The following is a 16,916-nucleotide window of genomic DNA, read 5'->3' on the forward strand; positions in this document are numbered from 1 at the left end:
AGAGAAATAGTACAGCGGTGGGGTGTTTGTCTTGCACGCAGCTGATCCAGGATAGATGGTGGTTTGAATCCCGGCATCCCATATGTTTACCCGAACCTGCCAGGAGTAATTTCTGAGCACAGACCCAGGAATAACCCCTGAGTGCCGCTGGGTGTGACCAAAAACAAAAACAAAAACACAAAAAGCAGGGATGCATCACTTATGATCTGTTTTCTTCTGAATGTTGGATGCATGTGTTGGATGTTGGAGGATTTAAAAGAGCGGCATGTGGTGCAAGGCGGTACTTGTGGTCAGTAAATGACTCTTCCAGGTTCCTTTTTCACAAAGTGCATTTCTGAAGTGGAGGACAGAGGATAGAAGAGAAAGAGAGAAAAGAGAAAGAAAAGAGAGGGAAAACCCACCAACTAAAATTGAATTTCTTAATTCTTTTCATCCAAAATTACTAAAACCATTGATTTGAAAGGCATTTTTTTTTCTTACCTGTGTCGTAGGGCACTGTAGGTTTTTTAGCACAGAGGGACTGGTACAGCTGAAGAGGTTAAAGTAAAACAAAATAGACTTGTTCCTGTTAAGAAAGTAAACAATATAAAATAATCATTTAAAGAAGTAGTCAGATGGTCATTATTTCCAGATAAGTTTATAAGCAGAAATCCTTTGGAAGACTAAGCTGAAACAATGGAGCAACATATGTGTCACGAAACACAATCAACAGAAAATATCTACTTTATTTCTAGATGCAAGCAACAAACTAGTAGAGCGAACATTTTTCAATAATGACGTTTATAAAGAACTAAGTACCCAATAAATAGCTTAACAAAGGAGCTAACAAGCTAAAAACTTGTATCATTTTTAAATTTTTGCTTTAAGATTCTGCACAGAAACACATATTATATATTTTGAAGTAATTTTTATCTTGACCAAAGTGGATTATAAACCTTTCACAGTAATATTTTAGGTACATCGAATCAGGGGCATTCCCACCATCAATGTTGTTCTCCCTCCACCCCTATTCCCAGCATGTACCCCATGTCCCCTCTTTTTTGCCCCCCCAGGCTGCTAGTATAAGTGGTCCCCTCTGTGTCTAGCTTGTTGTAGATTGGGTATCAAGTCTGTTGTCATTGGATTTGGACTTGAAAAAACACATATTATATTTTATATTTATTCAAATAGTAATATATAAAATGATCTTATAGTGTAAATATAAAATATATTTATAAAATATGATATATTTATATTTTATATATTCATATTTCCATTTTAATCAATGTTATATATTATATATTTAATGTATATTCAAAAATATATTTATGTAAATTTTATTGTAAATATATAAAATATATATTTACTTGAAATTTATGTTTAACAGTCAATAATTATTTGTGTATTTTTGTTTTGACCTACAACTGACTGTGTTTGGGAAGACTTCAGTTTTGTGCGCAGGTGTAGCTTATTCCAATGGTGCTGGGGTATGTTGAGGTGCCAGGAAAAAATCCCAGATTCCACTACAGTACAGTCCTTTAAGTGGTATGCATGCAGGACATCAAAATTTAATTTTTATCTATTTCTGAGAACAAGGGAAATTATTTAAAAACATGCAGATTATCAGGAAATTTCAAGTCCATAAAAATAATTTAGTAAAAGATATTCTATGATACTAAAACTATATACATGTACCCCCTTTGGTGGGCACACATTGAGGGAATCCCAAGGGCTACTCCTGCTCAGTAGTTGCTCTCCTTGTGATTATCAAGGGACCCTGTGGTGCTGAGGATCAAACCCAGGCCTTATAACAAATCCAGCATGTATAAGAATGTGTAATTCTTTTCCTTGTGTAATCTTTTCCCCTGTGTATTCTTCTAGGAGGAAAACAATGTCACTGTTAAAAGAACTAGAAGGCACAAGAAGATAGATATGTTTATAAACTGGACTAAATGCAAAAATACTCATCATAATAACAATGATAGTCTTTAAAGAAATGTAATAAGAGTTACTAAATTTATATTGCATCACAAGAGATATCGGATAGCCAAAGTCACTCAGAGAAAAAAGAAGATGGAGGTATCAGGCTATATAATTTCAAAATATACTACACAAAGCAATAGTAATCACAACAGCATGTTGGAATTAAAATAGACGGCGAGATAAATGGAAAAGATGTGAGAGCCCAGAATTAAATCCATATGGACATATATGCACAGTGATTATTGATAAAGAGGTCAAGAACATAAAATAAAAAAAAGAAAGTCTTGAATAGTTGTGAAAACTGGATAATGACTATAATGACTCATAAAATTATAAAACCGGAGAATTATCTTAAGTCATCTACAAAATTTAAATCAAAATTTAAATCAAAATAGATTAAAGACTTGGATGTTAGACTTAGAATCATAAAATACAAAGAACACATAGGCAATACACTACACAATACTGACTTCAGTGATATACTGGGAATTCAACTTCAATGGCTAGGAAAACAAAAGCAAAGATAATCAGGATTACATCAAATAAAAACCTCATTATCATTAAAACAAAAAGACATTTACCAAATGAGAGAAAAATGTTTACACAACATGCAGCTAACAAAGGGATATCTAAAATATATTTAAAAATTCACAAAACTTGGGGCCGGAGAGATAGTATGGAGGTAAAGCATTTGCCTTGCATGCTGAAGGTCGGTGGTTCAAATCCCGGCATCCCATATGGTCCCCTGAACCTGCCAGGAGTGATTTCTGAGCATAGTGCCAGGAGTCACCCCTGAGTGCTGCAGGGTGTGACCCAAAAACCAAAAAAAAAAAAAATCACAAAACTCAACAATAAGAAAAAAGAACCAACTCCATCAAAAAATGGAAGAAGATAGTGCCTGAAAGATAGTGCAGTGAGTAAAGAAAGCATTTGCCTTGCGTATGTCTGACCTGGGTTCATGCCCAGCACTTTATATTCTCCTTGCCTGCCAGGAGTGATCCCTGCAGAGCCAGGAATGAGCCTTGAGCAGCACTGGATGTATTTCCCTGCCTATTTCTCCCCCCGCCCCCCAAATGAGGAGAATTACTGAATAGATACTTCATCAAAGAAGATATAGTGAAGAAGTACATAAAAAAATCTTATGATCGGGGCCGGTGAGGTGGCGCTAGAGGTAAGGTGTCTGCCTTGAAGCACTAGCCAAGGAAGGACCGCAGTTCGATTCCCTGACGTCCCATATAGTCACCCCAAGCCAGGGGCAATTTCTGACACTTAGCCAGGAGTAACCCCTGAGCATCAAATGGGTGTGGCCTCCAAAACAAACAAACCAAAAAATCTCATGATCATTTATCATCAGGAAAAGGAAGATAAAATCAATAATGAGGTTTTATCTTATTCTTGTGAATAATTCACTATAATATGTACCAAGTGCTTGAACAGTGTGGATTTAAGGAATTGTTACGCACTTTTGTTAGGAATATAAATTGATCTACTTTATATAGAAATCTTTTGAAGATTTCTAAAATATTAAAATAATTCTAAAATATTAAAAACAGAGAATGGATGATATCTTGGTGGTTGTGGTGCAGCCAAATGTGCAGGCAACCAAGTTTGATCCTTTGTATAACATGACTCCTGTAAGGACCAGTAGGTATGACTGTTGGTCCCAGCACATTGGGCCCAAGTATACTACTGCTCTTCTGCCTGAGCATTGCAAAATACAGCTTGGTTTGAAAAATAACATGAAAGAGCATCATCAGTGGTAATCATTGGTGCCTTGTGCACTGCTTGGGAGGATAGATATTCATAAATACATATCTGAAAATTATAATCTGAAAAGATACATGGACACTTATATTATTGTAGCATTCTTTATAATAGTCAAGATATAAATCCCAGTGCCCAATAGTGGGTATGCAGATAAGGAAAATTTGGTGTATACACACTGTCAAATACTAGTCTCATGTTTAAGAAAAGGTGAAAATTTTCTCTATGAAATAACATGTGTAGAACTAGAAAGGTCATGCTAAAAGAAATAAGTCAAGAAAAATAGCTGATAATCTTACTCATCTAGTATATAAAGAAGCAAAGGAAGTAAAAAAAAAAAAAAAGTCAAATAAAAACGAACACTTAAATTGACCTCTGAACTGAGATACCAGAATTGAAGGTAAAGAAACTGGATTAAGTGAGTCCAATGGGCTATGGTAGAAAATTTTTGCTACTTTAATGGGGGTATGCTATGGTACATATATTTTGAAGGGGTTTGACATTGTACTACCAAAACATATAGATATTTAATTTAACGTTGCTTTTAAGTTAAAAATGTTTTTTTTTCATGGGATAAAGATACAGTACAGAGGAAGGGTGCTTGTTCTCTATATGGTGACAAAGCTCAGTTTTTGCCCAGCAATGATTCCTAAGTATAGGGCCAGGAGTAAGCTCTAAATACTTAAGTTTCAGAAAGATTTTGTAACTGTGGAAATGTAATATAAATTCAAAGCCCTGGATGACCTTTATAAACTGGCTTCAATTTCTCAAAATGTCCTTAATAAATTTCCCAATTTCTCTTTAAGGTATTTAAAACTTAAAGCACCTTATGAAATATAAAAAATTAATGATAAATTTATCCCTCTAAATGGTATTGACCAAAGAATTGAACATCTTTAAACTGGAAAATTCTGTTACCACTGAAAACAATGGTAACAAAAATGTTTAGTGGGTTAATTTTCAAAGGCAAGCTACTAATTACAGTATGATAATTTTTTACAAAAATAAGTAAAATGAGTTATGTGAAAAACTAATATATATTATGGAATTATATTTTAGATATTTTTGTTCATTTATGGATTTACTAAAATTAAAAAAATTGCTAATTCTAAAGAAGACCATTTGAGTGATTTATTTTATCTCTTTGAAACTGTCATCAATGACATCGAAAACATTATCTATATTATTTATCTATATTCACAGAGTAGAATATCAGCCTGCCATTAGGAAAAGCTATGGTTCTTTTATGAATCTCAATTTTCCTGTCAGTAAAATGAAAATACCAAACCTGCCTATTTCACTGTGTCAATAAGATGTGTAGTGAGCATAAAAAATAGTTGTCCAATTTTGTAAAATTATTAAAACTTGGAGTGTTATAGAATAAAGATTCCTTGCTCCTTTTCACATCTGAGAGCTGAGAAATATAAATATAAGACCTAAAACTAAAAATTCACCTATTTTTCCCATGCTATACTGTAGATTCAGATATAGGTAGTTTATGTAGTAAATTTGAAAACATAGTTTAAAACATTTACAAACTGGAAAAATCATATAGCATTAAAATATATGCTAGACTTTTTTAGTAATATTTATCCTATTGACCCAAAAATCATGTCTAATCCAAATCTTAGTGTGAAAAAAGTCTTCTATACAATAATGTGGGTTCACTTCTTACTTCATTCTACTTACTTCTATGTACATAACCAAAGAGTAAGGGGAGGGAGTTGGATCTTCCTTTCTCTTCCCTTCCCTTCTCTTTTAGAGTGTGGATAAGTTCTTCTCAAACTACAGAGGACTCTCAAAATCTCAAAGACTGGTGGATACCTGTAGGAAGACCAGTATCTATTTCCAAACTTAATATCTATTAAGTGGCTTTTCTACTAGTCAGCTCATTAGGACTATTTTAGCAGTGAAAAATGAGATCCAAAGTGGCCATAAGAGAATGGAAAAAATCAATGGGAGCAAAGAGAATAATAACAAAGCACAAGAAGATGATGTGATGGTAGGAAATGAGCTCAAGTAAATGGGCCTGTGCCTCCCAATGGTGCATCATTTGGCAGTAAGATATCAGGGATGAAGCAGAGGAAGTCAAAGAGATTGGAGCAAGATAAATAAAAAATCAACATTTCAACTTAGGTAACTATTGAGGGAGCATCTCCCCCTGTAACTACAAAAGGAATCCCTTTGTAATAGAAGTCACTTGGAAAAAGGAAAACTGACCAGTCAGTGTGATGGTGGCAGAAACAGTAACTTGGAATAAGGTCATGGCGCCAGGAAAATAACAGATATCCATCACAACATAAGAACTAGAATGAGAATTGGAGTGGGGGGTGGAAAATATAAGTACAGATGCTCTCTTACTCACTCTAAGATTGTCACATAATCATACCTGATAACAATATTACATCAGGATGCAAGAAATCACATTAAAATTTTTAGTTGGGATACATTTAATTAACTTTCTTTTTTTTTGGGGGGGGGGCACACCCGGCGGTGCTCAGGGATTACTCCTGGCTGTCTGCTCAGAAATAGCTCCTGGCAGGCACGGGGGACCATATGGGACACCAGGATTCAAACCAACCACCTTTGGTCCTGGATCGGCTGCTTGCAAGGCAAACACCGCTGTGCTACCTCTCCAGGCCCTTAATTAACTATTTAACAACAAAGTTTTGTGAATTTTTTTTAAATTAAGACAAAAAGGTGTTAAGAAGAGTTAGCGTCGTATAGTTTGAAAATGAATGATGGAGAAAAGCAAACCTATTTCATTATTATAGTTTCATAAAATGGCTCAAACGTCTACTTATGGAGCCAGAGATAAATAAAGTGGGTAAGAAACTTGAGTCAAGCCGGATTTGAACCGTGGCTCTACACCTGATCCTTCAAGTACTGCCAAGATTGATTCTCTGAGCACCGGGCTAGAATAAAATGCTATGCATGGCTAGATATAGACCCAAGACAATACTAACAAGTAAATATGCTTATAAATTAATTATAATATTCACAAGGCTACTTAAAATTTTTATATTAATAAACATGGCTCTTTTGAAGTGGTTAATGATAAATCAGTAAGTGTCAAGAGTTCCCATATGTAAAATTGTTTTATAAACTGTAAAATGCTATACAAACTCAAGGGGTTTGCCAGAATATCCTATTTTTCAGAGTAAAGGATATACCTTACTCATCTTTGTAACCACACAGTGCCAACTTTCATTTTCATATGTAGAACATCTGTGATATAAGCAAATGTTACAGAATAAATTAGGTTAATTCCAAAATGCACCCTTACAATCCTTTCTGCTCTTTTGAGTAAAAATTAGTAGTCATTCAATCTGTCTGATATCCTTAAACTTCAGTGGGCCTTAGATTTCTTTGGTACAAGATGGATGGTGGTAGTTGCAACTTAGCATTTTTAGGGGATAGAATTTGAGGAAAAACTCATGACTTAACTCAAAGAATATTTCCATGAAGAAATAGTAAGAGAAAAAATGCCTCAAAATACTAGACACTTAAGCTTGTTCTGCTTCCTCCTAAAGTCACTCAAATAACAAAATTAAAGTTCAATAATGAATCAACCTCACCACATCAGCTAAAGAAATGGAATTTGGATATTAATATAATTTGTTCACAATTGCACAATGGAGTTCAGCAATTCCTAGAAGAGGGAAACCATATGTGTGGAGCGATGAATGAACCAAAGAGGAGTTACAAAACGGGTGGGACATGATTTACCTGTTAGTAATGATAAAAGCACATACTAAACTCAGTGGAAATGAGTGGAAAATGTGGCTGAAAACAATATTAAGATAGGTTTAATATATATCCCATAATTCAAATCAACACTTCTGTGCTTCTGCCATATCCTATATTTTATTTCTAGCATAAAAAAGGGGAAAAATGAGGCCTTTTTGGTTGAGTGAACCTTTTGAGAAAAATAAAGGAGATTTGTAGACTTTGGTATCCTACTCTCAAACTGCTCATATTTTGATGCTTTAAAAACCCAGGCCCAACAGCCTGTTTTCCACCAGTCTACCTATAGTGCAATCTGATAGTCCATATAGCCCCATTATACCAAATAACAGAAGCTTCCTTGAAAAGCAAACTACTAACACTATGCCAATAGTGGCACTACACATTTACAGAAGGACCCTGTTCTTTCTTTAGTAAAAATGGATAATCAAGTAGCATTAGTAATGTTAAGAGGAATTAGTACATGATAAAAAATAAACAAAATATGATACTCAATGAAAACCCCTATACAAGTTTGTGTTTCTATTTACAAAGTCTAGCAACTCCTGGTTGTTTCTAATCTAATAATGCAGAGAATTAATGTCACAATTAAAGCTGTGAAGAATGCTTACATGTATCCAGGTCATACCTGAAACAAAAGAACAAAAGTTCTGTAATCTAGGTATCTGACCAAATGGGACTCTAAAAATTAGTGACTGCCCTCCTGAGGAAGATTGTTCAAGGAAACAAAACATTAGAATGTCAACATTCACTCCATCTGAAGAAAACTAACATTTGAGATAATGTTACGCTGCTACTAAAATGTAAGTCTTGGCTTTGGATAGCATAAGACAAATTCATCGTAACAGTGTGGAGTGAGTAAAGCTACCAGAGATATAACAAATTCAGTTTTTTGTTTTTAGCATTCCTAACCAACAGCTTAGAAAAAGGTCTGCTGAAATTGGGAACTAAACATCATAAGAAAAAGAGAATGGAAAGGAGAGATATCATTTCTCTCTAAAATAAAGAAAATAGAGATATTACTATATGATTTAACATGACAAAAACAACTATAAAAATCTAAATCTAGGGGCTGGAGTGATAGCGCAGTAGTCAAGCATTTGCCTTTCACATGGCAGACCCAGGATGGATCTGGGTTTGATCCTTCATGTCCTATATGGTCCCCCAAGTCAGGAGCAATATCTGAGCTCATAGCCAGGAGTAACCCCTGAGCACTGCAGGTGTAACCCCAAAACTAATATATATTATATAAAAATTACTACAAAATATAGAAGGAGAGAGGGTCAGAGTGATAGCACAGTGGGAAGGGTGTTCTCCTTGCATATGTCTGACCTGGATTTGGTCCCCAACATCCTATATGGTCCCAAGCCCGCCAGGAGAGATTCCTTAGTGTAGAGCCAGGAGTAACTCTTGAACACCGGCTGGGACCCAAAACCAAAACCAAACCAAAAAGTAGGAGGAGACAACTTAGGAAAAGAGATAAAAATGAATTAACATTTCATTTTTATAAAAGGATTTAAATGGATTTAACATAATAAAATATATTTATATTTTGAGGTTTCGAGCCACATTTGGTGGTCCTCAAGGTCCTGTGTTCAGGATTACTCTTGATGGTGCTCAGGGCACCATATTTAGTCTGTGGATTGAAAAAGGTATATGATAAGCACCTTCACCCTTACATCTTCATACCCTTATTGGATTCTATTCAACATTAATAAATTATGAAGTAAAGGAATAAGTACAGTCTTTAAAGTAATATAATAATAAAGTGGGTGTTATAAACAGAATATTTTATTTCTCCAAAAATTCTCATGCTGCAATACTAAACTTCCAATATAATCATATGTGGAGAGAGGGGCCCTGGGAAATGATTATGTATGTCTATAGTTAGTTTTTAATGAATGGAACTGGTGATCACATACAAGACTCCAGAGAGCTCTTCACTCTCCCGCATTTGAGCATTCCTCAGAAAGACATTGGTCTGCTAGACTGCAAACTGGCTCTCACAACAACCTGACTATGCTGGTACTAAACTTTCAGCCCAAAGAACCAGACAACACAATACATTTCTGTTGTTTACAAAACCCGATTCTGTGATTCTATTATAGCCTCCTGATCTAAGACAAACAAAAAGATAAGAGATTATCTTAGTGGAATAAAATTGGGGGCAAGGAATCACTGCTTTTACTATAAGTACTTCCTTGCAATCAGTTAGCTATTACATAAGTTGATAAATATACTGAAAACTAAACCAAGTAGAAAACTGAGACTTGTACTGTGTTCAAACTTGCTATTCTTATGAAAGATTCTTCAGTAAATAAAAAAAAAAAGAGAGACAACTACTTCATATTGATACCACTTGCTGGAAAATTAGGATTTTACCCTTTTATGTTTTTATTCCATTTCCTATCTGGATCTTCCCCCTTTCCCCACAGCCCTACCCCATCTGACACATCCCGTGGAATAGTTTTTTTAGTCTAATTTGATATCAATCTTTAAGCTGACATCTTTCGAATAGCCAGAAGGTGGCACCAAATCAACCAAGTTCTTGCCTTTTTGGTGGAATTTCAAGAAAATGATCAAACCTAAGTGTCTTGAACTTATTCCCTGAAACTCAAAAAGCAGAGAAAGTTATACATATCCACAAAGCATATCATTTCACTTTGGTGTCTTATGTTTCAACATTTTGGAAAACTCCAATTTCTCCTATGATTCTTTTAGTTAGTCATGGATGAGAAATACAAAATGGTCAAATTCTATAACCCAAATATGATTATACCATTTCTAATATATAACTTAAGCTCATTTGTTCAATTTTCCAGTGTATAATGATTCGTAGTAATTTCTTGTGGATTGAAGAGATAGAGGAGCAAGAAAGGCACTTGGTTTGCATTGCAGTCAACCCAGGTTTCGTCATCATCACCATGTGATTCCAGGCTCTCTGCCAGAAGTGATCTCTGAGATCAATCTCCCCACAGAAAAAAAAATAAACAAAAAGAATTCTGAAGCAATCACTTATGAGTCATTTGTGGTCTAGTTTGTAAGATAGCCTCTTTCATTTAAAATTTTAAGTAATCCTTTTTTTCTCCTCTCTTTTTCTTGACAAGTCTAATTATAGGTATATCAGCTTTGTTTATCTTTTAAAAATTAATATTCAGTCTCTTTAATCTTTTCTATTGTCTTTTTAGTCTCTGTTTCACAGAGTTCTCTTTTGATCTCTATTTATTTCCTCCCTTCTATTAAATTTCGGCTTTGTTTGCATTTCTTTTCCTAGTCCCTTGGGGTATCATGCCAACTGCTTATTTCAGGTCTTCTTAACAGCTTGCTTTCCCCAGTTTTGACAGCATGGGTAATAGAAGATGAAATCTTATTACTTAGCTCAAGTTATCTTTCAAAACTGTGTTTGGACAAGACACCTTTTCTGTTTTAATAGCTCCTAATCGCTGGGGATATGACAAGACCTGTTGAGAAGCTCAGGTGGAGCATCTGTCTGCAGCTAGATGCTGTAAGATTGGAAATCACACCCTCCTTCTGATAGTAATTTCTAAACTAGGTCATTTCTAGAGAGTAGGAGATGGTCACCTCTGCCTTTCCCTCTCTGTACTGAGTGCGGAGTAGATCTATGTATACAAACTAAACATTGTAAGGAAAAAACAAATGGTCGAAGTTATCATAGTTGAAAATTTTGTTTACAGAACTGCGCTTATATTTAGGATGACGGGTTAGGAGAGGTTCTTATGACACTTGAGGAAGGAACTGGGCACTCTGATGATCATTGTTAGAATAGTTAGTGAAAAATAAAATTAAAAGTATTGAAAATCCAAGGACTTCAATAAAAAATATGGCTTTTAAAAAAAGATTAAAAAAAGAAAAAGAAATGTTTACTTTGGGCCAGAGATAATACAGGGTGTAGAGCACTCGCCTGACATGTGATTGACCTCGTTTGAACACAGCATCATATATGGTCCCAAATACAAGGCCAGAGTAGTCCTGAGCACCACTGGGTGTGGTCCCAAACAGACAAAGATAAACGCAGAAAAAATAATTGTTTGAGCCAAAGAGAATGTTCAGTAGTCAAGGGCCACATGTTACATGTTCAAAAACTTGAGTTTGAAACTCTGCACTTCTAGTTGCCCTGGGAACTACCAAGGTGGGTACTAGAATTGATAGGCCTGAGCTTTACCATATCACCAGGCATAAGTATTATTTGCAAAAGTGTCTGGCCAATCATTACCCCCAGTCCTGAACACTGCTTAGGAGTTACATAGCTAAAAGATTTACTTACTATATCTCTGGTGAATGGAACTGGTAAAAACAACTCCCCACTCACCGTCAATGACAAAAGGTTAAAGAATGTACCTGTACTGCATTTTAAAATGTTTGGATGCTAGGTGGGTATACAAGATCCTTTTAGGTAGCTAGCAATAATCTGAGGCATGCCAGGAAAAATACAGAGATTGACACCTTTGCCTTCCCTAGGTCTCTGGAAAAAATTACCATCAACCCTAGATAAGAACTAAATTAGAAATATTACCCTCATTTAGCATATAGCAAAATGGAAAGGATGGGAAAGTGACATTACTGACCCCCTAAGCATAGGAAAATACGCTTGGCTTGGGAAAATAACCACAGTGAGTACTCACAAGCCTTTTAAGAACTATTTGTATACAGGGTCTCATGGATTCACACTATGTTGGCTATATGACTATAGAGCTGGTGATGGGCTGTCTCTAATGTATATACACAATAAAAAAACTGTGCAGTCACAAGAAATGATGAACTCATGCAATTCACTAGAACTGGAGGATTTTTTTTGGGGGGTTCTTTTTTTAGAGGGGCACACCCTTGCAGGTACTCAGGGGTTAATACTGGCTCTTTACTCAGAAATTACTACTGGTGTTTTTTGGGGGAATTGAATGGGGGGCTGGGGATTAAACCAAGGCCATCTGTGTGTAAAGAAAACACCCTAATGCTAATGCTTCACCACCCCCCCCAGGAGGATTTTTTTTTTATTCCCTTGAGGCTCATGTTTCAGTGAAGAAAATCGGAAGGGCAAGGACAAAGACTGGGTGCTCTCACTAATTTGTGGCATATAGAATAATACATTTAGGGAATGGTAGGTAGCAACGTTGAGCAAAAACTGACCCTAGATTACAGAAACAAAAATGCCATGGAAGGAGAGAAATAGAGGGGCTGGCAAGAAGAGGAGGTTTGGAAGTAACTTAGGGGGCAAGGGTCAGGAGCCTTAGACTCTTCTTTGGTGGAGAAATGAAGTATCTGCTAATATCTACACCGCTAGTTCCAAAGCTACTGCAAGCATAGGATCCAAACTACTGGGGTTGCAGGTAAAGCATTGTAAGCCTGAAAACCTATTGTAAGCAACTATATAAATAACCCCATATATAAATACAAAATTTATTTATTTATTTATTTACTTTTTGGGATCAAACCCAGCAGACATTTTTAGGGTTGCTACTGGCTCTACACTCAGAAATCGCACTGGCAGGCTCAGGGGACCATATGGGATGCTGGGATTCGAACAACTGCCTCTGCATGCAAGGCAAATGCCTTACTTCCATGCAATCTCTCCGGCCCCATAAATCCAAAATTTAATTTAAAAACATTTGAGGGGATACAGGTTATGCTACTCAAACATTTCAGTATTCCAAGAATAGAAGAGATACAGTGGTTCCCTTCCAACTGTATGGTACTGTGCTAAAAGTAGTGTTTTTAGGGAGATTGTGTTGGCATTCCTCATTTGTTTTAATGGGGTTATTTTTCTTTAATTTAATGTATAGGCTTCACTTATCTAGGTTTTATATTTCTTTGAAAGGGAATCGTTTTTAACATAATTATAAAATTTAATGTGCTTATGAGAGAAAATGAGTTTGAGTTTTTTACGTTTCCATATTGGCCCAGAACTATCTGAAAACTAGGATTTCTTAATTCTACTCTTGAAGATTGAGATAACCTTATCTGTATCTAAAAACATTGATAAGCAAGGTCATTCATTGATCCAGCTGACGTAATTTTCTTTTAAAATATTTTATTTTGGGACTACTTGGGGAGTAATTATAAAAGCATTAAATTACTTAGAAAACTGGGTATATATTAGCATATAAATAAAAACAAAATTTATTATTCTATTGAATATCTATCATTAATTCTTAAAATAAAGGAATAAAAGCACTATATTTTGCAATTTAATGGCATTAGCAAAAACAACAGAAATAAAAATAAATAAATGGATTGTATTAAAATAAAAAGTCCTCACTGTGAAAAAATGATAGTAGAATGAAAAATTATCCTACCAAGGGCCTGGAGCAATAGCATGTCAATAGGGCATTTGCCCAGCACATGGACAAACCTGGGCAGACACTAGTTCGATTCCCACATTCCTCGGCATCCCATTTGGTCCCCTGAGCCTGCCAGGAGCAATTTCTGATCATAGAACCAGGAGTAACTTGTGAGCACTGCCTGGTGTGACCAAAAACAAAAAACAAATAAACAAAATATCCTATGGAATAAGAGAAATACTTGCTTGCTACACATAATAAAAGTTTATTATCAAAATTTGTAAAGTATTCATAGAACTTACACAAAATCCAATTACATTAAAAATACTAAAAAGGAAAAGTGCTGAACAGACACTGTTATAGAGTAAATGAAAATAAATGCTTTTCATAGCTATCATCACGGAAATGCAAATCAAAACAAGAATATATTATATCACATTAGTGAGAATGGCACTCATCAAAAAGACTGGAAAAACCAGTGAAACAGAAGCCTTATTCACTGTTTATGGAAATATATGGTACTGCTTCTATGGACAACAGTATGGCAACTTCTCAAAAAAAAGGGCAGTGGAGACTAGAGCAAAAATTTCTGCATGGAAAAGAAACGCGGCTAAAACTAAAAGACATCTAACTGAGTGGGAGAAAATGTTTTCAATCAACACATCAAATAAAAAGTTGATATGTAGAATATACAAAGTACTCACAAAAGTTAACCCCACAAAACCAAAAATAAAAACATCAAAAATTAGGAGAATAAATAAAGATACCTCTTAGAAGCAGACCAACAAATGGCCAACAGTCACATAAAAAAAATGTTCAACACTGCTTACCTATATCATTAGGGAAATCAAAATCAAGACAAAAAACAGATATTGTTTTAGACCAGTATGTATGGCACATATCCAAAATAATGAGAACAATTTGTATTGACAGAAATGTGGTGAAAAAGGAACTCTAACCTACTGCTGGTGATAATGCTGTCTGGTCCAACCCCTATGGAAAAACAGTAGAGTTAGTTCTCAGTAAACTCAGAATCAAACTGCCATATGACCCAGTTATCTGCTTTTGGGTATCTACTGAGTCCAGAAAAACACTCATTCAAAGAGATATATGCACACTACTATTCATTGTAGCACTCAGTACAATAGCTAAAACTTGGAATCAACCTAAATGTACAACAACGGACGAGTGGATCATGAAGATGTGGAATACTACATACTGTAAGGAATGATGGCATCATGCAATTTGCAGCAACATGGAAGTAATTGGAAGATATTATGCTAAGTAAAGAGAGTCATAAGAAGGATAGATACAGGAGGATATCACTTATCTGTGGTATTTAGAATAACTGAATGAAGAAATGCAATGATGTAAGTGGGAGTTGTCCAAAACACTCTGGGCCCCAGAGTATAGTGTGAAGAAAAGAAATTGAGTGGAGGAGAGGAGAAAGCCAAATATGAAAGAATGCGGAACAGGGCCAAGGGGTCTCAGAATATTGGTGGTGTTAAGACAGAACTAACTGTCCAAGCTATAGTCAACAACAATGAAATCATGAAACCAAAACTTTAACAACCAAACTTAAAAATGTGCTTGTTATGCTGGCAGGCCTGGGGCTGTGGTGATGGCAAGGGATGTACTCTGGGTACATTGGTGGAAGAAGGCTAACACTGGTGTTGGTATTGGTCCAAAAAACATTATATGTCTAAACCCCAGCTATGAATAACTTTATAATGGTTTAAATAAAAAATATAAAAAGGGAACTGGATCAATAACACAGCAGGTAGGGCATTCATTTGTCTTGCAAATAGCCAATCTAGTTTCAATCCTAGGCAATCCCATGTGATCCCCAAGCCTTCTAGAAGTAATTTCTTAGTGCAGAGCCAAAAATAACCTCTGAACACCAACAAGTATGCCCTTTTCTCCCCCCAAAACTAAAATGAATAAAATAGCCAATCAAAAACGAATTGAGCTTCCAAATGACCCAGTAATTCTACTTCCTGTCATTTATCCCAAGAGCATGTTCTTATTTCATTGCAATACTATTCATAATATCTAAAATATGGATCAAACCAAGAGGCGAAGAATAGATGAGATGATAAAATACGCTGTAGTATAATTATACAATGGAATGTTTCTCAGCTCTATGAAGAGAAGAGGAGCTGAAGAGATAGCTCAATGGCTGAGCACATGCAAAAGTTCTCTGTTGAATACAAACACTAATCCTCCAATGGTCCCACAAAGTACACTGATACCAAAACACAGATCTCGGGATAGCCCTTGCCTTTGCTACAACTTGGATGAAACTGAAGGGTATCATGCTGAATTGAGTTAAAAGAAGGAAAATGCAAATTTATCTCACATATAAAGAGTATAAAGAAACAGTAAGGAAGGGGGCTGGAATTATAGCACAGCGGTAGCGGGTAAGACGGACCTGAACTCAATCCCCAGCATCCAAGCCTGCCAGGAGTGATTTCTGAGCACAGAGTCAGGAGTAACCTCTGATCAGCACCCGTTGTGGCCAACCTCCCCACCCCAAAGAAACAGTAGGGAATTATACTGCAAATGAAACAGACCCTGAAAATTGGTCTACAGAACAGTGTTCCCTAAGGGGAAGGAAATGGATGGGGAAATAAAATGGTGAGGGAATGCTGGGCCTCTAGTGATGGGTGTGGTATGACAAAATTGTACTCTTGTTTTTTGTGAGCAATTAAAGTGGTTTACAAGATAAGTCAGAGAGAGAGAGAAAGGCACAGAATAGTCTCTATGGGTTCAAGAAAAATAAAAGACATTATAGTAATAATACCCAAAGATAATAGAGATGAGGGCTGGAAGGACTGGCCCACGATATGAAACTTACCACAAAAAGTGATGAGCTCAGTTAGAGAAATAACTATACTAACAACTATGGTAGTGAGTGAGAGAAGTAGTATGCCTGTCTCAAACACAGGCAAGGGGTGGGAGTTGGGGACACTGGTGGTGGAAAGGTTGCACTTGGTGAAAGTGAAAGGTATTCATTTTTTATAACTGAAATCCAACTACAAACATGTTTATAATTATGTTGCTTAAATAAAGAAAAAATACCCACAAAGATATAAACAAGTAGCAAGAATGGTCTTTTAAAATGTAAAAATCAATTGCTTCACCCTT

The 16,916-nt window shown here is 35.7% G+C and overlaps 1 protein-coding gene across 1 annotated transcript in view; it reads right to left on the bottom strand.

Moving 5' to 3' along the window:
• SLC44A5 (solute carrier family 44 member 5) overlaps positions 1–16,916 on the bottom strand; it is a 407,523-nt gene that overhangs the window by 57,165 nt on the left and 333,442 nt on the right. The window contains 1 exon segment of the mRNA XM_049772158.1: positions 481–565. Coding sequence (XP_049628115.1) covers positions 481–565 — 85 coding nt within the window.

The sequence above is a fragment of the Suncus etruscus genome, chromosome 4 (genome assembly GCF_024139225.1).
Source record: "Suncus etruscus isolate mSunEtr1 chromosome 4, mSunEtr1.pri.cur, whole genome shotgun sequence".
Lineage (NCBI taxonomy): Eukaryota > Metazoa > Chordata > Mammalia > Eulipotyphla > Soricidae > Suncus > Suncus etruscus.